The sequence below is a fragment of the Drosophila miranda genome, chromosome 2 (assembly GCF_003369915.1).
Source record: "Drosophila miranda strain MSH22 chromosome 2, D.miranda_PacBio2.1, whole genome shotgun sequence".
NCBI lineage: Eukaryota > Metazoa > Arthropoda > Insecta > Diptera > Drosophilidae > Drosophila > Drosophila miranda.
In genome coordinates, this window is record NC_046675.1 from 21,311,244 (window position 1) to 21,334,164 (window position 22,921).

At 44.4% G+C, this 22,921-nt stretch overlaps 3 protein-coding genes across 11 annotated transcripts; 1 reads left to right on the forward strand and 2 right to left on the reverse strand.

Annotated features, from left to right (window-relative positions):
- The first annotated feature begins 133 nt into the window (after positions 1-133).
- Positions 134-1,904, forward strand: LOC108157626. 2 transcript variants are annotated; one of them, XM_017289764.2, is made up of 2 exons: positions 134-891; positions 960-1,187. In XM_017289764.2, the coding sequence occupies exons 1-2, from the start codon at positions 249-251 to the stop codon at positions 1,085-1,087; spliced, it is 771 nt and encodes a 256-aa protein (XP_017145253.1). In that variant the 5' UTR covers positions 134-248; the 3' UTR covers positions 1,088-1,187. The 2 variants fall into 2 exon arrangements, with proteins under 2 accessions (XP_017145253.1, XP_017145252.1); XM_017289763.2 differs by having other exon boundaries at positions 138-891; positions 946-1,904.
- LOC108157625 lies at positions 1,843-5,529 on the reverse strand. The gene is made up of 3 exons (XM_017289762.2): positions 4,699-5,529; positions 4,389-4,580; positions 1,843-4,327 (listed from the first exon to the last, which is right to left on the reverse strand). Exons 1-3 carry the CDS (start codon positions 4,877-4,879, stop codon positions 2,022-2,024), a joined length of 2,679 nt encoding a protein of 892 aa, XP_017145251.1. The 5' UTR covers positions 4,880-5,529; the 3' UTR covers positions 1,843-2,021.
- A 203-nt stretch (positions 5,530-5,732) lies between these two features.
- On the reverse strand, positions 5,733-19,640 carry LOC108157318 (sodium-coupled monocarboxylate transporter 1). Of its 8 annotated transcripts, none has more exons than XM_017289327.2 (10): positions 18,554-19,593; positions 16,568-16,727; positions 9,609-9,674; positions 9,500-9,551; positions 9,366-9,433; positions 9,140-9,294; positions 8,818-9,067; positions 8,383-8,763; positions 8,153-8,322; positions 7,754-8,080 (listed from the first exon to the last, which is right to left on the reverse strand). In XM_017289327.2, exons 1-10 carry the CDS (start codon positions 19,072-19,074, stop codon positions 7,807-7,809), a joined length of 2,097 nt encoding a protein of 698 aa, XP_017144816.1. In that variant the 5' UTR covers positions 19,075-19,593; the 3' UTR covers positions 7,754-7,806. The 8 variants fall into 8 exon arrangements, with proteins under 8 accessions (XP_017144819.1, XP_017144816.1, XP_017144820.1 ...); XM_017289331.2 differs by lacking the exons at positions 7,754-8,080; positions 8,153-8,322; positions 8,383-8,763; ... (3 more) ...; positions 9,500-9,551; positions 9,609-9,674 and adding exons at positions 9,802-10,081; positions 10,141-10,313; positions 10,374-10,754; ... (3 more) ...; positions 11,539-11,590; positions 11,655-11,720 and having other exon boundaries at positions 18,554-19,639; XM_033389305.1 differs by lacking the exons at positions 7,754-8,080; positions 8,153-8,322; positions 8,383-8,763; ... (3 more) ...; positions 9,500-9,551; positions 9,609-9,674 and adding exons at positions 9,802-10,081; positions 10,141-10,313; positions 10,374-10,754; ... (3 more) ...; positions 13,668-13,719; positions 13,786-13,851 and having other exon boundaries at positions 18,554-19,639.
- Between the last annotated feature and the right edge of the window lie 3,281 nt (positions 19,641-22,921).

A 22,921-nucleotide genomic window follows, 5' to 3' on the forward strand; every position in this document is an offset into this window, starting at 1 on the left:
CTTTTATTCCCAATATGTATGGATATATATACAATATGGATGTTCCTGCGCCATTACAATGAAGGACCTTTAAAAAATGAGACCTAAGACCTAGCTCCAACTTACACTTGACTAATCACTCATTTATTTTGTTTGGTGTTACCTTTCATATTTTAAAAATAATAATTAAACCCAATATGAAAATTTGATGAAAAATCGATGAAAGTGACAACCGCATACAGATATATATAAATTTTCGTCAAGAAGTCATGTTTCCAAATTACTGCTTTACCAAATCAACCAAACAGCACGGTTTCGACATTCTGAAGCGATCCTACACGGCCAAAGATGGCTACAAACGCGGTAGCCGGCCATCGGAGCGTTCACCAAGCTTTAGCAGGAATTTGACACCTCGCTTGGGAATGCGCTACGCGGACGTGTCTGGACCGGAATATCTGGGAAGATGCAACGTCAAGCACTCCAAGCGAAAACAGACACGGTCGAGCAGCATCAAAAATATGGCCTATAAGCCCCCATCAGCTCTTAAGCCGACTGCGCCACCACGAAACGTGGCCTTTCGACTGCCGGCCGTGGTATGTGTCAGCAAAGATTCGATGGCGGACACAAAACGCCCTGTACGCGTATCGGCAGGCGACGACAAGACCGGACAGCGCCATTGCGATCGCGATCGACACCCAGAAATGACCCACGATCCGAATCAGGAGCTACAGGAATCCTTTGCGGACTTCTTTAGCATCATTCACGACAATGTCCTGGAGACGGTTCAGGGTGCCGTGGAAAAAATGGTGTCCAAGTGCTTTGAGGAGTCCATAGCAAAGATGGAGCGACTGTCGTCGGAGATGCAACTTCAGGAGAAGTTGCTAAACAAAATGTTTCGTGATATCAATGCCAGTAAGTGTTTGTCTCTGCAATATCATATCCAAAATGTTCACTGTAGCCCCGCAGAAATCGACGATCAGAACGAGACGAGCTTGAACCAGTTCAAGTTCATCACCCAAATGCTAATCGACAGCCAAACCGTGCACTATCGAGCCCTCAACCAAGCCAAGTTCGACAAAAGGCGCCACCACGCCGAACGAGATTATGAGAAGGAGCGAGAGCACGAACGGGAACGTATAAAAAGGCGATCGACAGGGGGAAACGATGAAAACGAACCCACTATGAGAGGGCCACAGCATCAGTTGTGGCAACAACAAGACCCCCACATATACCACACCGAAAGGTGTCAGCCCTGCATGGAGGAGGAATGCAAGAAATGCCGACCATCGCCACCATCTGAGCCATCATCGATGCCACGCCTCCAGAATGGAACACCCGCCTCCAGCATGCCTAATCTGTCGAAGCAAGCCCTATTCGGTATCGGCAGTAACCGTGCTGTGCAGCCCGAAGTCCAATCATTAAAGTCAAGGCTCCACAGGCCCTCCAGCAGAAATCGTGCTTCTTGTCAGGAACCCTCCCAGATTTCCCGCCCAGTCCTGGCCTATCCGCCGTGCTTCCGTAGCAATCCAACTCCACGTCGTCGCGTCAATGGTGGTTCCAGCGTAGAAAATCTGCAAAAAAGATAGTATTTTGTCCATATTTAAGTTCAAAGTTCATCTGCAATGGCAGCCAGTTGTATGGCAAGAGAAGGAATCAGACAACGATTCGTATCCTTCTCTTGACATACAACTTTCTGCCATGGTTTGTACTAAAATCATCCCAAAATTATAAAGATATATGTATTATAAATTGTTGCAGAGCTCCTTGCTAAAGAGTTACAAAACCCTTCCAAAACGTCAAGGCAATTCGCTTTCCATAGATTTAGAGAAGTTTACATTCCATTTTATTTAAGAAAAGACAACCTTTGATCTTTTATTAATCTGAATGACAAAAATATATTTAGTAAGTGACCACAAAGGGACACGCAAAAAGGAAATAAGTGCTTTCTGGGGTGCATTAAGGGGGGCCTGTATGGAGAAGTTAGACGCTTCGGCTAGGCATCACTTTTATTGAGGGTGTTTTAGAACCTACTTATTATACTTCTATGGCTGCACAACCCACATCTCATCGCTGGATTCATTAGCACTATATCGCTCCCCATACACGGGGCGAGCGTCCACATAAACAATATCTTTAAAGTTGCTGGAAATCGCGGCCATGGTGGGATGATCCATGATCAAGTAGCTGTCTTTATGATTATCCAACATATTGGGTACATCGATAAACTTTGACATACGAATGGGCTTGAGCAAATTGCGGTTCTCGCCACACACGCCGCGCTCATGCGCGTAGACATATAAGCGAACTTTCACATCCCGTGGGAGCTTGTCATGGCTCATCAGCCAAAATACGTAGAGCTGATTTTCGTCAACAGGTTGTGGCTCCGTTTCCGGAAAGTGCACTGGACCAGCCCGTGGGTAAATTGAATCGGATGTTACATCAGTCTTCTCTTTATCATCCAGATCGGGCTTCGGTTCCACCTTCACTTCCTTTTTTGCTATAACTTCCGGGAAATATTCGGTATTATGGAAATCCACAGAATCCGACAAAGAAAACGCAGTGTCCAACTCGTTTTCATGGAATTCATCGCTTTCAATGGTTTCACATACCAGTGCACTCTTGTCGATCTTGGCGAACATCACAGTGACTAATAGGTGCTCCGCAAAGTAAAGTTCACGCGTTGGCAAACCCAAATTTCGGATGTACCGCGGGCGGTGCGATTTAGTTTTGTGCTTTCCGTCCAGTATGGCCAACATGCAAATGCAGTAGTTCAGTCGGGGGGGATAGCAGACCGGGGAGAACAGGCAGATCATGCGGTCGCCCATCCAGATCTCTTCCATGCGGCGGCAGTGATTGGTGAGGAAATGTGACATCACGATACTCGGGCTCAGATCTTGTCCACAGCCTTGAATGGGGCAAGGAAAGCTACAGGGAATTAAAGTCTCTGAAAAGCTCTTGCTAATATATCGGCGCAGACCGACACTGACGTTGTTGATGGCATGGAAATCGGGTCGCGGAAGCTGCTGGTTAACATAAAACTCGCTGAAAGAGTCGCTGTTTGGTGTGCGGATGCACAGCCCCTGAGTCTCGGCCTGAGTGGCCCGCTCGTTACCGGTTTGCAAGGGCTCCTCCAAGATCGTTTTCAGGCGGCCCTCGTGTATCCAAGACCATTTATACAATTCAAAGCTGTTGATCGTGTCTCCGAGCGGACGCTTACGCTGCTCCAACATGAACACCTCCACCACGTTCACGGCGAAGCGGCAACGGAGTAGAGTGCGACTGAGAATGTCCATTTTCCTGTTTATGGCGTAGTTGTAGAGGACGCGGAAGTATGCGCAGACCATATATTTGGCCATGTCCTCAGTCACTGGGATACTCTGCGAAATGCGGTCACTATACGTAAACTCCTGGATCATCATGTCCAGCTGCTCATCGGACGACTGTATCACCTCTTCTAGAGGTGCCTCCAGAAGCCAAAATATAGGGTAAAAGCCTTCTAATAGGTACCACTGGAAGATCAACTCGTCACGAACTGGGCAGCGGTGGTGATAGAATCTCTCCATGCAGCCCAGAATTCGATCATGCAAACCCACCAGTGTAGGCTGGTGGTAGGCCACGGTCCACAGGATTTCTATCGATACCTCGTCCAACTCAAAATAGCTCCGAAAGTCCCCTTCCCGTGGTATCTTCTGGCCCTTGAACCTCGCTGGTCGTTTCCCTTCCCACATACTTGATCTGTCCGTATCCGCCTCGGTTCGCATAGCGGAAACACCTGAGTTCCAGCTCATCGCACCGTCGATGCCTCCAATGGACTCGAACGATTGGGACGACATCGATTGTGGCGTGAATCTTCCATCGGTCCATGTATCTGGAAGCTTCGAGAGATCACCCAAGACGCTCCTTCTTGGCCGACCGCTCTGACCATCTGTTGGCTCCAACTGAAGTTCCAATTCATCGCCCGAACAACTCTGTCTATTCGCTGGGTTCTTACACCCAGCGGCGTTGTAAAGAATGGGTCCCACCGGCTTGTCGGGCGTCGCTGGCGTCGGTATTCGCGACTTCAACGGCATCAGGTGACGGGTCATCAGTTGTTTCTTCAACAGTTCTCCCGTCAGAGTATTAATGTCCTTCTTACTCGTTAACCGGTCTCCCTTTAGTGAAGAAGAGTCCTCCTGGCTGACGCTTGCAGTCAGCTGATAAGAGCGGCCAGGTACTCTGTATAATGTCATATTGGACGAGGAGGGAGTCGCAGAAGTGTGTTCTGCAGAGGGCATTGACTGGGTATTGCATCTTTGGTAAGTGTCCTTAGGTTTAGGATTTTCTGTGATTATCTCCGGGGAGCTGGAACCTTGAAGCGAATTGATTTGATATTACGCACATTCTTTTAATAGAAACCAAATAGGCCTTACCTTTGCGAATAGGAGAACTGGCGTCTCCTTTTGAACACAGGAGCCCTGAAGATCCCTGATCGTGATTGTCGCTGTCGCGGCAGCACTTACCCTCGTCACTATCGGATGATCCAAACAAAGAGTAGTCGCTGCTGCCACTAGAGTTGTCGCTGCTGCGGTGTTCAAAAATGTCGATAGCTGTGTGGCTTTTCTCTGAAGAGCGAAGGCGAATTTAATTTTCTTGAAGAATACATTGATACGTACATATTTAAGTATTGTATGTTATTTGTGCTGTATTGTATTGTATTCAAAAAAGGAAGGATGTACTTACCTCTGCTAACGTCTAATGATCCAAGCCACAGTTTGGGATCAGCACTGGCTGTTGTGTTTGTCTCTGATGAGCGCTTCTCAGTATTGTTGGATTGCTGGATTGTCTTCGAAGGGGGATCGTTGCGATTGCCCTCCGCGTCAAGACGTGGGGCCTTCCCATGATACCGTTCGAGGTGTTCCATGCCGAGCTCACAATCCGTATTCAATTCGATAAACAGTTCGACGCTTTACGTTCTGTGCCTTCAACTTATTTTTCTTTACTAAAATGCCAAAAATAGTTTTGATAGATTTTTCAGTTTTAAATTCTGCTATGCCTGGCTGATTGGGTTCGTTTGAAGTAATTTTCGAGGACTACTAGGGTTCGTATTGATTGCCTTGGTCATCTTTTTCAAATTCTCCTTTTTCCTGTTCTTGGTTTTGGGCACTGCTAGTCACTCTTTTTGCCACCATTTTTCATTCATGCTGTCTAACAAACTGAAGATATCTGGGAGATCGAGAAGTTTAAGCGAGGATCCGCTATATGTTTCGGCGTTCAACTACAATAGATTCGTTGATAAGGACACAATGCATGTCAAAGGGCTTGTCCATGAGTTTCGGTGGAGGGGTGCACTTCATGAATACGGGCGATATAGTGGGCAAGGACTCCTTCGGCTCAGCAATAAGATTTCGACCAATGAAATTTTCGATAGGTCACATACTATGTATCGATGGTATATATTTTGTTAGTCGATTCTGGGGACCGACTCAGAGCTAGCCGAGTAGGCGAAGACAATCATCAATTGCAATTGAAGACCAGCGTTGGCTTGCAACTCTTCGACTAATAGCTGCGAGACGTGACCGTGGAGATGGGTACCATATCTGTCTTTAAGGTAAAGTTAGCCAACTCTAATGTCATATCAGCATTAGGTTATGGCGAAGATTTTCATCTATGGATCGTGACTTGAGTTGTTAAAGTGTTTACAAAATGTTTAAATCTGTTATATCTACAAATCATATCCAGAAATATAAAAACAAAAAATTAAAACAAGTTTCGAACAAATTTTCAATATAATATTAAGAACCAAATGCCCGGAAAAGTTTAAACTAGTTCGAGTGTACACATTCGCAATTACATAATTTATAAGTGAATTTTTCTCCAGCTTATTGTGTAGTCGGTATTTTGTACTGTACTTTATAAATTATTAGTTCTCTTCTTCAGCTCCACACCCTCATAATATTTATTCTTTCGCAAATATCGTTGAACAAATGGAGCGAGAAGTTCCTCATCTACATCCTTGACATCCTGACGACCGAATATGAATGTGGCCAGGTTCGCGATGATAATTGTGAGCGATGCACCCAACATGGCGTATAACAAGAACGAAACGTGGTACACAGAGGATCCACTGTGATGCTCCCTGAATAAAGGCAATCGAAATAGTTACACAGAAATTGTCGTCTATAGTCAAGACTTACTGTTCCGATGTAGAGTTGAGGTATCGATTCATATCAAACTCATAGTCGCAATTCTCAACGGAGACAGGTAGTTTTTTGTGTCTGAAGGATCCTGTGACATTGGCGATCTGAGCGTTGACAGCTATCCAGGCCATGGTTAAAAATGCACAAATGCTTCCCACAAAAGTGCTCTGCAAAAAAGCCAAAAGCCAATTATGAAAGAAGTTACATAAGGAGCTTTCTTCTTACCTTTTCGCCCACCCAAGGCATTAGCATCCCAACCGTGAAAACGCCCAACATGGGCCCGTACAAGCTCGACTGGAGTGTCGCCGACAACTGCAGCACCATGCCCAGCTTCTCCACCACATAGACCATAAAAATAGAGCTAATTCCAAAGATGATCACCACCAAACGCATAGTCAGAGCCACATGACTCTCTTTCATCGATTTTCCCATCTTGGGGCGTACAAAGTCCTCCAGGATAACGGCGGACAAAGAGTTTAGCAACGTGGAAAGTGAGCTCAAGGCTGCGCTAAAGACAGCCGAAACGAAAAGTCCTGGCAGGCCAGGAACAACACCCAAGACGCGCATTACCAGCAGAGGTACCAGCTGATCCCGACGTCCAGCCAGCTAAATAAAATAAAAGTTTTACGAAAAACATACTCGCTGATGTACAGAATTTTTCTTAGTTAAAAGATCGCTTCGCTTTCCTTACAACATTAACTTAATGAGTACTACTTACACCTGTTGACATGGGATCGCAGTCGTAGTAGGTGGCATAGCACACCAAACCGATATAGATACAGCCACAGTAGAGCAGAATCAGACCAATTGAAAAGGTGTAAAGGGTTTGTTTGATGTGCTTCAGTGATGGCAGAGACATGAAACGCTGCACTGTGGCCTGATTGATGGAAGTGCTCTGAAGCTTGAAGATTACACCGCCCACAAACACAGAGAACACACTCAGCCGAACGGTGGGATCCATAGTCCAACTGGAGATTTAAAGAAATGGTATATGAGAATGTATCTCTAGTCTGATGGAGGATCATCTTACTCTGGCGTATTGAGACGTCCACCTTCCTGATTGCGCCGCCAGACAACACCGAATCCACCCAAATCTAAAGTTCCTTTAATCATGATAACAATCAGGGATCCATACATAATCACGCTCTGTACCACATCGGTGTAGACAACGCCCTTGAGGCCACCCACACAGGTGTAAAAGGTGCAAATGACGATCACAATGGGTGTGATGGTGTGAATCCCAATTCCAGTCACCTGGTTGAAGGTAAGGGCCGGAACGTAGACAGCTATGGGTAGCCACACAATCTGAAATGATAGATAATCAGTTAATGGATATTCAACTGAAAATCCTGGTGAGATCATCTTACCGCTTTCAGGACGAACAGGGCTGCCCCAAACAAACGCATTCGCCTGCTGAAACGTCTCTCAAAGTACTGAAAGAATGAGTATGTATAAGTATGTATATTGGTTCGCCAGATCTAAAAAAAACTCTGATTCTGGTGGAAAGGCACAGGCAGGAATAGCTAAAAGAGTCATTCGGTTAGGTGTGGGTACAAAACAATTCTTACATCTAAGAAAAACTACAAAGATGCAATGCATTAGTTGATAGAACACACATTTATTGGGATATCCTAATAAAAGATGACTATTTCTAGAACTTTTCAGCCAGCTCAAGTTTTGGTTGAGTCACAGATTCATGGAGTGCCAGCTCCGTTTTATCATGACAGGCCACACTCTCGTATTCGCCGTACCAGAATTTGCGCAGGACAGGGCTAACCAGTTCCTTATCCACCAGCCGAGGATCCTGCCGCCCAAAGTATAGGGTGGCCAAGAGCGATCCGACTAGGGTGCCCACAGATCCAACTGTAGTGTACCACAAAAACGAGATCTCATGGATACTAAAGCTCTTGTCTTCAGCTGGGGTTCTGTGATGGAAAAAAGGATAACATTAAGATATTTTCCTGGTTGGCTTCGCCCACTTGGGACAATATACATACGCCATTGTGGTGGCATTCCGTTTGTCAGGCAGATCGAAAAGATAGTCGCAATCCTCCACAGAGACGGGCTTCGTGGGCGACGTCATTTGGCCAGTAAATATGGCGATTTGAGCTCTTACCACAATATAGGCTGTGAAGGTTGAGGCACACGAAATGCCAGTGAGGAGACTCTTCAATGGGGAGGGTTAATTTTCATAAAATACACTAAAAAAAAACATTGTAAATCAAACCTCGGTTTTTACAAATGGCAGGAGCATTCCCACACTGAAGGCTCCCAGGAGGGGACCGCAAGTTATGGCAGCAACTGTCGAGGACAACTGCATGACCAGACCAAGTTTCTCCACAATTGGAACACTGGCCATTGACAGTAGACCAAAGACCACAACCACACCCCTCAGCACGAAGGCGGTTTGACGCTCGGTCAGGGGTTTCTTGCGGAACGGTTCTATGAAGTCCGTCAGAATCACACCCGACAGGGAGTTGAGTGCCGTGGAAAGCGAACTAAGGGCAGCACTAAACACTCCAGCCACAAAGAGCCCCACCAGGCCGGGAAAAGTTCCAACACTTTTCATCACATACAGAGGGATAACTTGATCCTTTGCACGAGCCAACTGCAAGATAGGTATAGTATTACAACTTATAATTTCTTATAATGATCTACTTACACCAGTAGTAATGGGATCGCAGTGATAGAATTCAGCAAATGCCAGCATTCCAATATAAACGCACATCAATAGGACAATCATAAAGCCAGTTAACGATAATAGTATTGCTTGTTTCACTGCTCTGAAGTTTGGCAAGGTAAGATATCTCTGCACAATGCTCTGGTTAATGCCATTTGCCTGGAGCTTGAAGAAAGCCCCACCGATGAACAAAGCAAGGACACCCATTCGCACAGTAGGATCTAAGGTCATGCTGAAGAAGATTCATTCATTAAGCATGGCAATCCTATAAGCATGCAGATTGAGACCTTAAAAATAAACTTACTCTGGACCCACCAACCGGTCGAACTGGCGATTCCGGTCGAGCACAACATTCAAGCCACCCAAGTCCAAGGTGCCCTTGACGATGACAAAGGCCATGGAACCTATCATCACAAAGCCCTGAATCACATCTGTCCATACGACGCCCTTTATGCCGCCCTAAAAACCATAAGGTTTTTTAATTAATCTCAGGAGAAACTTATATAAGAGCGAGGTTTTTGGGTACTTACAACACTGGTATATAAAATGCATACCATACTGGTCATGGGAACAATCTTGCTAACACTTATCCCAGAAACTGTAGAACAAGGAAAAGATGATGACATACTCGCATACCAAGCCAGGATTAAGAAATTTAACGTACCTTGGTTCAAAGTCAGGGCCGGAACATAAATGCATATGGGCTGCCAAAGTATCTGAGATATAAAAATGATTAGTTTTGAGAGAACAATCAAGCCAGAACTTCTACTCACATTCATCACAACAAAAAGACAGGATCCAAAGATGCGGATACGTCTGTCAAAACGTCTTTCGAAGTACTACAATAAATAGATCAAACAGAAAGCAGAACATAGATTATTTTGATGAATGCGTATTTACAGGATGGACTGATAAAGTGATATATGCATGCTTGGACAAAACACTGCCAAATTAAAGTCGTTTAGGCAGAGAGAAATAGTATATCTTTATTTGTCAAACTTAAGAATGTTTTACAGTGTTAGCATCGCAATCCTAGCGCTTAAACAGATCCTGCATATTCACGGCCTGACAGTTTTTCTTGGGCAGGAATCGACGCATGCAGGGCGTGATCAAGGCGGGATCCATTTGAGACAGGTCCTCCCAGCCAAAAAACAGGCTAGCCAGCAGAGAAAAAACTGTGCAAATGACCCCGCCAAAAGCGGTGTACCAGAAAAAGGATAAGTGGTAAAGATTACGCTCCGAAGGACTAGAACAGATGGAGAAATATCGATGTTAAAGATGAACCCATAGAGATCCTATACTTACCTGTAATCATGGATGGCCTGAAAGACAGTGGCATTGTCGAAGCTGTAATCACAGCCCTCGACTGAAACGGGCATCTTGGGATAACGAATCTCGCCATTCATTTTCCCCAGCTGAGCCTTCACACATATCCAGCCCAGGGCCAGGAAGGAAACAAGGCTACCCACCATGACACTCTGGCAAGGAACCCATTCAAATGAAGGAAAAATTGTATTATATATCAGAGGACAACTCACCTTTCCTTTGACCCATGGCAGACCCACGCCCATGCAATAAATGCCCAAAAGTGGACCCATTGTCACGGCCGATGTGGTTGTGACCAGCGGAATGACATTTCCCAGCTTCTCCACGATGTTAACCATCCCGATGCATGAGAAGCCAAAGCCAACGACAATTGCACGCAGCCAAAACGCAGTCTGGCGCTCAGTTAGGGGTTTCTTCAGCAAGGGTCGCATAATATCTTGAGTGACCACACAAGCCAATGAATTGAGACCCGTAGAAAGGGAACTAAGGGCTGCACTAAAGACCCCGGCAACGAAAAGTCCGGGCAGACCCGGCCACGATCCTAGAGTACGCATCATCAGCAGCGAAGGGAGCTGATCACTAGCCTTGGCCAGCTAGATAGATGGTTAAAATAGAACAATTAATATGCAATAGAATATTACCGAACATTAGTTTTAAGAATACTCTGAAAGCGAGTTTGATTACCTTTGTACTAATGGGATCACAGTCATGGTAGACGGCATAGGACACCAAGCCCATGTAGCAGCAACAGCTCAAGAGGAATATTAGGAGCAATGTAAAAACTAGCATGCAACGCTTCGCATGCTCATAGCTGGGCAGGGAGAGGAAGCGCTGAATGGATACTTGATTGACATCCGAGGATTGCATCTTGTGAAGAGTGCCGCCCACAATCACAGATAACATGGACAATCGCACGGTGGGATCCCATGTCCATCTAAGCTTAGGAACTAAAAGATTAAGTGGAAAACCCTACATCAATGTGGCGCAATACTGACTCTGGGACATTCAGACGTCCACTGTCCTCGTTGCGTTGTAGAACAACAGGCAGTCCACCCACATCGTAGGTCCCCTTGATGCACACCGCCAAAATGGAGCCGAACATCACGAAACTCTGTATGACATCTGTCCAAATGACGGCCTTCAGTCCACCCTGAAATGACAAACATTTCGAGTTGCCTCCACACTGACAAAATGGTAGCAAGATTTAATTAGACCTCACCACACACGTGTAGAAGGTGCAGATGATGCACACAATGGGCGTGATTACATATATGCCAGTGCCGGTTACTGGATGCAACATACCAATAAATCCGCATACGAACGAGTAAACATATATACGATTATGGATAGACAATGCACTAGAAAAATAAAACTCACCCTGGTTATAAGTGATAGCCGGGACGTAAATGGCTACAGGCAACCAGAGCATCTGCGGGAGAAAGCGGGAATAGTTTGAGACTTGGTTAAAATAAATGTTGGGCTGAAGTACTTACCGTGCCTACTATGAATAGTATGGCTCCGAAATTGCGTATGCCAGCACCATAGCGAAATTGAAAATACTAAAGTGTTTCAAGGGATTTGGTCAGTTTTAATCGCTTGAATGATTTAACTATTTGAAATAGTATTCAATAAGACAGACTTTAGTAGCATGCACAACCATACAGATGCAAAATTAGTTACAAGTCAGACTTAAGAAAAAATAGTAGTTCAGGCAAAAGTAAAACTGCATCTTTATTGTTTTAGTTTAAGAATTTATTTCGGTCTCCGTATGGCATTCCTTGCGCTTCAAAAGATCCTGCATTTTGACGGCTTGGTAGTTTTTGTTGGGCAGGAATCGACGCATGCAGGGCGTGATCAAGGCGGGATCCATTTGAGACAGGTCCTCCCAGCCAAAAAACAGGCTAGCCAGCAGAGAAAAAACTGTGCAAATGACACCGCCAAAAGCGGTGTACCAGAAAAAGGATAAGTGGTAAAGATTACGCTCCGAAGGACTAGAATAGATGGAGAAATATCGATGTTAAAGATGAACCCATAGAGATCCTATACTTACCTGTAATCATGGATGGCCTGAAAGACAGTGGCATTGTCGAAGGTGTAATCACAGCCCTCGACCGAAACGGGCATCTTGGGATAACGAATCTCGCCATTCATTTGACCTAGTTGTGCGTTGATACATATCCAGGCCAGGACCAGGAAGGAAACCAGGCTACCCACCATGACACTCTGGCAACAAATCAAATCAAAATAAGGTATAGTTAAATTATATTTCGGAGGATAACTCACCTTTCCCTTGACCCATGGCAGTCCCACGCCCATGCCATAAATGCCTAAAAGTGGACCCATTGATACAGCCGCTACGGTTGTAGCCAGTGGAACCACATTTCCCAGCTTTTCCACGATCTTAACCATCCCAATGCATGAGAAACCAAAGCCAACGACTATCCCACGCAGCCAAAACGCAGTCTGGCGCTCCGTCAAGGGTTTCTTTAGCAAGGGTTGGACAATATCCTGTGTAAGAACACATGCCAAGGAATTGAGACCCGTCGAAAGGGAACTAAGGGCTGCACTGAAGACCCCGGCAACAAAGAGTCCGGGCAGACCCGGCATCGATCCTAGAGTACGCATCATCAGCAGCGAAGGAAGCTGATCACTAGCCTTGGCCAGCTGTTCAAAGAGTTTGGAAGTAAAAGAATAATATACTTAAACGAGTGGGAAAGTTTTGTGGCGCGGCATCCCCCGCAAAACGAATACTATATCCCTAAGCTTTGAGAGGATCTTATTTGAAAATGATTGATTACCTTTGTGCTAATGGGATCACAGTCATGGTAGACGGCATAGGACACCAAGCCCATGTAGCAGCAACAGCTCAAGAGGAATATCAAGAGCAGTGTAAAAACCTGCATGCAACGCTTCGCATGCTCATAGCTGGGCAAGGAGAGGAAGCGCTGAATAGAGATCTGATTTACATCCGAGGATTGTATCTTATGAAGAGTTCCGCCCACAATTACAGACAACATGGACAATCGCACGGTGGGATCCCATGTCCATCTAAGAGTAGGAAAATTTTTTTAGCGGAAAACCGCCAATCAATATCGCCCATGACTTACTCCGGGGCATTAAGACGTCCACTTTCTTCGTTGCGTTGCAGAACAACAGCCAGTCCACCCACATCGTAGGTCCCCTTGATGCACACCACCAAAATAGAGCCGAACATCACGAAACTCTGTATTACATCTGACCAAATGACGGCCTTCAGTCCGCCCTGAAATGACAAAGACTTCGAGTTGCCTCCGCACTGACAAAATGGCAGCAAGATTTAATTAGACCTCACCACACACGTGTAGAAGGTGCAGATGATGCACACAATGGGCGTGATTACATATATGCCAGTGCCGGTTACTGAATGCAATATACCAATAATTCCGCATACCAACGAGTGTACATATATGGGTGGATAGACGGAGGAGTAATGAGAATAGTAGGGTACATGACAAAATTAAACTCACCCTGGCTATAGGTGATAGCCGGAATATACATGCATAGTGGCAGCCAGATTGTCTGTGGGAGAGAGAGGGCGGATAGTGTGAAACTAGTGTCAAATAAATGCTGGAGTGAAGTGCTTACCGTGTCCACTATGAAGAGCACTGCACCCAAATTGCGTATGCCAGCACCGTAGCGCAATTGAAAGTACTAAAGTGATTAAAATGATTGGTTTAGTTTCGATCGATTCACTAAGACAGAAGTTAGTTTCAAAATATAGTTTATCTAAGAGAATTGAAATATCTTCCTTCTTAATAGTAAATTTTATTAACAAGTACATGGCAAAAGTTAGCTCTAACATTTATCATTGAAATTCGTTAAGGTATTCTCTTCCAGCTGAACGGTGGCATAGTTGGTCTTATAGAATCTCCGGATGCAGGGGGACAGCAGGTCGGGGTCCACATCTTTGGGGTCATTGCGACCAAAGAAGAAGCCTGCCAGCTGGGCAACCGCCACAGCCACAGCGGATCCGATCATGGAGTAAAACATGAAGGAAACATGATAGATCTCCTCCCCAAAACTAAGGGGCCTGTAAAAATAGTTTAAAAGGTGAAAACTCGTTGATTATTCAAAAGGTATAACGGAAAACTTACGCATGCTCTGCCTTTGGAATGGTGACATTTGCTGGGGTTACCAAGGGACGCTCGAATTCGTAGGTACATCCATCGGTGCTTACCGGCTTGGTCTCCCACTGCATCTCCCCCGATGTAACAGCCATTTGGGCTGAGAGACACAGCCAGGCCATGAAGAAGAACGAGACAACGGTGCCCAACAGTGCGCTCTGGATAGACACGAATATTTATCCTTATTTCTCTAACTCAAGCACTTCGTTGGGAATACAGACCTTTGAATTAATGCTCGGGATCAGCAGTCCCATCACAAACAGGCCCATCAGAGGACCATTGACAATCGCACCCACGGTCATGGAGAGCTGCATCACATGAGTGCCCATGCGCTCGACCACAAAGACCAGGCCAACGGAGAGGACGCCTATAATGACCGTACAGAGGCGCACTGTAATAGCAACCTCATGCTCGGTCATGGGCTTCTTTCTCAATGGCTTAATGTAATCCTCCAGGAAGACAGCAGCCAGTGAATTGAGACCCGTTGACAGAGAACTAAGTGCAGCACTAAACACGCCAGCCACAAACATGCCAGGAACTCCAGGAAAGGAGCTAAGCGACTGCACCACCAGCAGAGGTACTAGCTGATCCTTTGCCACTGCCAACTGCAAGCAATTTCACCCTTCAAAGAAATGCTAAATGTATCTTTCAAATAGTTTGGTCCTACCTTAGTGGTCAACGGATCGCAGTCGTAGTATGTGGCATAGAGCAAGAGTCCGTTGTATAGGCAAACTGCATTGAGGACAGTCAATCCGACAATGAAGATGAACGACGTCTGGGCCATCTCCTTCTTTCCGGGCAGCGAATTGTAGCGCTGTATAATGATCTGATTACAGCCCAATTGATATGCAAATTGTCCCACGTTTCCCAACATCATAGCAATCATGGACATGCGTACTTTGGGATCGAATGTCATTCTGTTTGGTAAATAAGAGGGAAGAGGTAAATATGTCAAAAAGTAAAACACACAAAGGCTGAAACTACCATCAAGTGATAATTTTATCATTGAAATCTTTAGGTAATTAAAATTTCACCTACTCCGGCCATTCGAGACGTCCGCTGTCGAAGTTGCGCTGGATAACCACACCGAGGCCGCCCACATCCATAGTGCCCTTAATAATGACAAAGAAAATGGCGAACACCATCACAATGGTCTGGATCACATCTGTCCAGACAACGGCCTTCAGGCCACCGGCAGTTGTGTAGAATATGCAGATGACGCACACGATGGGTGTGATGACATGTATATTTATGCCGGTGACTGTAAAAATTATACAAAAGTCAACACTTTCCGCAGACAAGTACTTTCTCTAGGAGTATCTCACACTCCGTGAATGTATTTGTCAATTGAAAGCCCTCTTACCTTGATTAAAGGCCAGGGCAGGCACAAAGATGACAATGGGCAGCCAGATCAGCTATTGAAAGAAGATTCAAAAGAAGTTAAGTCAATACAAAGGGCTATTTCCGGAGCACTTGAAAGATTCTTTATTTTTATTATTATTATTATTTTCTTTTTTAGTTCAAAATTGTATTCAACTTACGTTTGAGCAGGTGAAGAGGGCGGATCCCAGCAGGCGAACCGATTTGTTAAAGCGCATCTCGAAGTACTGTAAATATTTTTTTCCATTGGTTCTTCGGCATTTGGTTAACACAATAAACATTGCCCACCCACACGGACACGGGCACGTACACGTACACGCACAAGTACACGGACACATAGAATGTGGCTGTGCGGCTACGTCGCGCATACATAATCGAATATTACTCATACGCCATGTTGCCAGTACTAACTTATAAACTACTACGACTACCAGAAGCCAGAAACCAGCTACCAGGACCAGGAACAACTACAGCAGCAACGAAATTTCCGTATGTCAGTCGAGACAATTGGTATTGTTCTGGCTTATTGCAGCTGGCATTGTGTGCCCCATACCCTCGTAGATATCGAACAACAACGGGACACCCCAACCCCCAATGTAATTGCAACGGCATGCAAATACAGAGGAGGCAAAAAACATTTTCAGCTGATTGCACGCCGGCTCTGAGTCTGACCCTTGCACTGCTTTGTTTTTATCACACAAAGAAATGCCATGGAAATACTCGTTTCCCTTAAATTTTACTTACACAATAGCATGCCATCAAATATTAGAGAAAATACAGAATTTTATGCACTCAAAAACTCGAATTAATGTGTAACATGCAGACACTTACATCTCCATCGATTCGGAGAACGTTCAGCTTACCTCATAGGTGGATGTCAGCTGCAGGTTGCAGAACACCGGCAGGAAGATGTACCACGAGATGGCGCCCGAGATGGCCAGGGTCACCAGGATGAAGGCGTACTGTGTGCCATACACATAGATTTCCGTCGAGGTGCCCAAAAGAGAAATGCCCGAGACGAAGCTGTGGAGAGAGGTAAAATATTAGTCCAGCTCAATTATGGCCAAGGCATAAAGTTGGACTAACACTAATTGACGACCGATTGATCAAGGTTTATTTTTACTCCAGCCTGAAATTTAATTTTCCTTTCGCTTAAAATAAGTTTTTAATTAAATCAAGTTCAGGCTTGACTTGCCCCGAAGCTATACGGCAAAAGTCAGCGGGAAGGTGAAAGAAATTTAAGAAGAAACTCTGGCAGCATTTACTAAGCTCATCTCTTAACAGCAAATCGATTGGATTATGACTAACAGAAATGTGGCGCAAATGGTAATCGAGCTAACATTCTGTCTGGTCGCATTGGGCGAAAGAAAACTTTCTCTGGCTTCTCGTGCATTCCGTAATCTGATTTTAATGATTAATGTCCATAACAATCATCATTTCAATTTCGGCCGCACAAAACAAATGATTTGCCAGAACAGAAAAAAAGTTGGGCAACCGAAAGAGAAATGCCATTAAAAGTTGATAACAAGCGGCGTTAAAGTATGCAGACAAACACACACCGAAACACAATCTTATGCAGGGGGTCTACTCGTATTTGAAAAATTGAAAAAAATATTCCTGCCACAAATGAAATTTTGAGAGGACAGAAGAGAAGAAAAAATGATGCGGCATGTAATTGTGATTCAAAGCACGTTGGCCGAATTTGTTGCAAAAGGCAAACGACAACAAATAGAATGCCATAACAATAAAAGGCGCACAAAACAATTGTCAGCCGAGGCAAATGACCAAGTACTAGAGAACCGGTATGGTATTGTGGAGACCAGGACCTGACGGCCTGGTCATTAATGCGGCGACAACACGCCTAAGACAAAAGGGCCGCACCCTGCGAAAGGTGCTTGACCAAAACGTGTCAAAGAGTCCCCCAGTTCTACCGTCCAAGGTCACTTCGCCGAACCGCAACAGCAATAGGAATAGCAACGGCAAAGAAAAAGTAATTTTGGGCAAATTATTTGAGTTTGCGGCGGGCGTAAGTTTAAATAACTTCAATCTGGCTTAGACACAGAAAGCTGCTAAGTTGTATTTATACGCCAGATTCTCGGTACATACTCGTATATTTACTTGCCAAAAGTTCCGCAAGCCGTTTCAATATCAGCACAATCAGCATCGCCCGGAATCCCATCATTATCAAAATCATCATTATTGTCCTCATCATCGGCCATAATAGGCTTGACCCTGACAATGAATATTGTTTACGCCATCCGGGGGCTTGTAAAGAAAACTTTTAAATAAAATGTTATTCTGTTTGCCCTGGCCAAACAATTGCCGTCCAGCCAGACGACGGTCTGGTCTGGTTTGGTCTGGTCTTTTGCTTAGATTACGTATACGCACGTTTGGTCGATGTGGAAAATTGCCGAAAATATTTAGATTGATTTGCCAGGGATAAGCCAAGCCCATTACGATAAATTGTGCAAATATTATTTCTGAATTCAAGTGTATGCACATCCTCATCAATTTGAGGAGATTATCCTCTTAAAATCCCTCAAAATACATGCCTGAATTTCATATAGAATAAGCCATCCAGGGAAATGCATCCCACTTAACTTAAAGGATTATCCTTTAAGAGACTTAAGAAACAGAAGAGGCGGAATTGACTTTAGGAAAACCCATCAAATCTCAGAGCCCCGCACACATTAAACTACCTCACTCTCTATTGTTCTGGCCACGTCAAAAGCAATTAAACAGCAAGGCCACATATCCTGTTGGATATCCAGCCAGATACAACAACAACAACAAAAGCTACGTGGCCAATACCAATTTAACATTTACATATAGCCGTAACGGTAACTCACCTGGCCACTAGTGACAGCGCGACCGGAAACACTTTCATTTGACGACCGCCCACCAGGTAATCCAATGCCTCGGAGCCGCGCCGCTCCTCGACTCCGGCCGCGCCAGCCCCATCCTTGCCGGCCAGCTGTCCCTTCTTCTTTGCCTTCTGCTTCTTTTCGATGAAGCCGAAATAGACCCCGATGACGGCGCATACCGCCAGCATGGCTATGAACACCAAATAGTCAACTACGCCAAAGTGCTGCAGTGTCTGGCTCAAATCCTGCACGCTGAGTTTCTCTTCCGGGCCGCCCATGGAGGCTGTCGTCGTGGGAGTGGATGAGGAAGTGGGCGATTGAGTGGGCGTTGAAAAGCCACTGGGGCTCGGACTGGGACTTTGGCTGGCTGCTGGAGCCGTGCTGCTAATTATGGCCTCCACTGTCTTCACAATCGCATTGGTTACTGTTGCGGCGGCGGTGGAGGTGGTTGTGGTGGGGCCGCCCGTGGCAGTAGATGATTCGGCTGGACTCGTGGTTGCTGACATTATTTCCTGGACCACAACTTGCTTTTATGTATTTATTTTTATTGACTTCCAGCCGCGCTCAATCGCATTGGCTTTAATGCCTTCGGATTTGATTACTTTTGTATTAGTTTGGCACTACGAATCGGTTTCGATTTTTCATTAGGAATCTATTTAGTTTTTGTAGCTCCAATTCAAGAACACTTTCAACTTCAATCGATTCACTGCTTAGCAAAAAGTTTATTTGCGTCCACTTTTATTAACTAAAATATCTTCTAAGTGAAAAAAATACTGAAAACTTTATATCAGTAGATCCTTGAGTGTCAGGACTACGATCACTAAGAACCTTTTTTTTTTAAACCAGGCGAGAGCACACACAAGTGGTTGCTCCAAATCTCGGCTGAACACTGATCTCAATTATTCGACCCTAGTGGCGTTAGAGATCTCCAGAGATCTTATCAACCTTCCATGACAAAGCATCAGCATCACCAGCGACCGACCTCCCTCTCATAATTCACACAAATCTTGTATCGTGTGGGCTGAGGCTTTGTGTAAAGCTTTAGCACCTAATTTGCCAGGGGCATGGCAGGCCCGGCGACACTCGGCGACACTCGGCGACTGAGGCCTAGAATAGACAGACAAGTGCACACCCCCCATTTGGTGCCGCGTGTACTTATGATGCGTCTGCCATTAGATCTGCCAGATCGTAAATTACTTTCTTTGTGCACGGAGGTGGCATGTCTGCGGCTTTAGCCCCGCCGCTCGGTAATATATATAAATGCATTTACCCCCAGAGTTTGGATGGCTAAATCCCACTCTTTTGTTTAACAAAGTTTTACAACATCAAAGCGGAGTAAAATTCCATTAGAATATACGAAGCCCGGGTGCGTCACTTACGGGTACTGTTTGGTTTTAACAAGTGGCTACTGGTTATCACAACACTTGGGAACAAGATTGAGAGAAACATATAGGTAACTGTGTTAAGGATAGCTGATCCATGTAGCAGAGTGTTGGCCGAGACATTGTATTTGTCGAAGATTAAAGCCGACCATCAAGAACGGCTAAGTATTTGCTGAATGCGCCAGGCCAAGGCCAAGGCATGACTTATGCGTGATGAATACATTCGTAATTGAAATTGCATTAAATTTTGTGGAAATATCCACACTTTTCAGTCCATTTCGTCCATTTGAGGGCATTTTTCCGCCTAACATTTGCAAATTGACAGCAAATTGATTTAAGCTGCGAAACAGGATGCGACAGAAATCGAATTTTAAAAAATGGCCAACAGAGTTAGCTAACCGTCCAAATGCCGAAATTGGCTATATCCGACTGACAGAGCCACCGCGTGAAACTGTAGAACTGTGGCAGATCCCACTCTTGGCTGACTTTGCCTTCCAATGAAACCCAACTCAAGTGCAAAGTAAATGGAAACGTTGTCGCTCGGACTCGTACTCGCCTTCACTCGCCTCCATTTCACTTGCTGCTCCAGCTCTATTTTATTGGATTTAATGCACATTAATGGGCGGACAATGGCAAAGCTATCTGCCTCTGAATTGTGCAGCAATTTGGGTTAACTTAAAACAGTCAACTACATCCAGTCTAAGCTCCAGGCCCTACAAACGCACTAATTGATTCTTGACAATCAATTACAACACTTACAATAGTACGTGTACTATATATAGACGGAGATCTGAGAGAAGGCAAGCGAAATTCAATTTGAGAAAACTAAATAATGCACACACAACGTGACTTCCACTGTTGGGAAATCTTTTGCTGAGGAAAACCTTTGGTTGGGGTGTATCAAGGAAACAAGTACAAGCAGCTTAAATGATTACACAAAAACATAATTGCGTTTTCCATTAGAATTATTAAACAATTTGATCAGCTTCAAGACTTTAGCCCAGTTCCAAAAGTTCGGTTTCGCTTCAAAAGTTTCAACATACTATAATTAGATTTTAACGGATGCCCAGCCCCATAGTTAAAGTTGAAAAACTGCAAGTAAATGATAAGAAGTGAAAATTACACCCCAAAGAAGAGACTGGATGAACATGTAATGATCATAAAAAAATAATGTCGTTAAAATCATAAATTGCTGCAAACAGAAACGGTAATACGATGTAGTATTATATGGTAAATGCTGCCTTATCGCTCAACGCTTTAAAGAGCAGATAGCGTACAGTAGCAGCCGCAATAAAAACAACCAAATGCAAATATGGCGCCCAAAAAAAAAAAAAAAGGCCACAAATTGCTACAAAATTTAATTATTTTTGTGCGCCAAACAAAAAGGAAAACCCAGAAAAAGCGAGACTCTGAGACTGAAAACCAGTGCTTAGCATATGCAAAATAATGACCGAGACCATGGCCCCAGCTCTTGACCCTTCTGGGTGGGCTTAATTTGTCTGCGAGCCACAACTTTTCTGGCTTTATGACTTGGCGCCAAAATACTAGCTTAAAGTTAACCCTCAGTGTGCCAAGCGACCAATTGGCAATGCTCCCTGTTTTTTTTATTAAATGAAAACCCTTTTATTGCTGGACGTTTCTTTTACATGTTCTTTTTTATTGATTCATAAAGTTCAAGCTAATGTATTCTGTTTTTTGCGAGCTTTGTGTTTTAATTATTTGTCAGCTGATCTTTACAGCTTTGGGTAATATATTTTGAAACACCTAAAATGAAGGACTACTTGGTGACAATCAAAAAACAACACGTGTGTATTATTCCTACAACAAATTGGAAGATACCAAAAAAATATATGTAGTTTGCTCTCCATTGAAGGGCTAACAGCATGGACCCACCCACATGGTTGTTTAGTTACATTTTTTGAGAAATATTTTCTCTATGGCAACAGTTGCAGCTGCAGCTGCAGCTTGGATGTTTCAGTTACTTCCGAGCAGCTTGCCTTGCCTTTGGCTCCGTTTGGCTCCTCTTGTGTGCTTGGATACTTTTTGTTCTGCTGGTTTTCGTTTTGTTTTGGGCACACTTGAGCCAATTTAACGCTTCCGTGTGTTTTTTACTTGCCACGCCTCGTTGCCTGCTCGTTTCAGACGCTGGCAAACAGTTTGTGTGTGTTTGCTTGTTTGTTGTAATTCCGCTTTCCGCCGACTGTGAAGAGGCGAACGCGGAGAAGAGTGAGATTTAATCTCAAGCTAAAAATAGCAGGCAGTCGCTTATTCTCAGATCAGTCAGTGAATGCTATGCCCGCCCCCATGCTCATTGTACAATAAAATTAATCCAATTAAGTAATCGCACGGATATTTCTCGGCTCGACAAGAACTATACATGACCATTGATTATACAGCCCACAAATTAGGACCAATTAAATCAAAGCCAAAATTTGGCTGTCGAATTGAGAGTCAGACCGCCGAATCATGACCTTGAACTTGGCAGCCATCAGATGCCAGACTATCTTCTCATTTCTCTTTTCGTTTGAGCATATCCACCCGGGGGTATTTATGCCTAATTCAACGGCTCAGATACAGATACAGATACAGATACAGATAACAGATACACAAACACACACACGCAGTAATGGACTGGGCCCTCGGAGAGATGTTTTAGATGTGAACTAGTGAAATGGGAATGAAAAGCTCGAATATGCATTATTCTCTCTCTTGGCTGGCCTGCCATCCATCCATCCACTCGCAATCAGAAATTGTTCAAGTGGAAAAAGCAAATGTGTTCCTCTGGTCGTTTGTGAAGTGCAAGGAGGTTGGACCTAAAACTTGAGGAGAAAGTGGATTAGATCTCTTGCTAGAAAACTATCACAATCGCCTAAAATACTGCAATGTATCTTTAAGCAATACAACATTTGAAAAGAATTACAATTGATTTTCGCTTGTGAATTAATTGTATTGGCTATAAGTATTCTGTGTA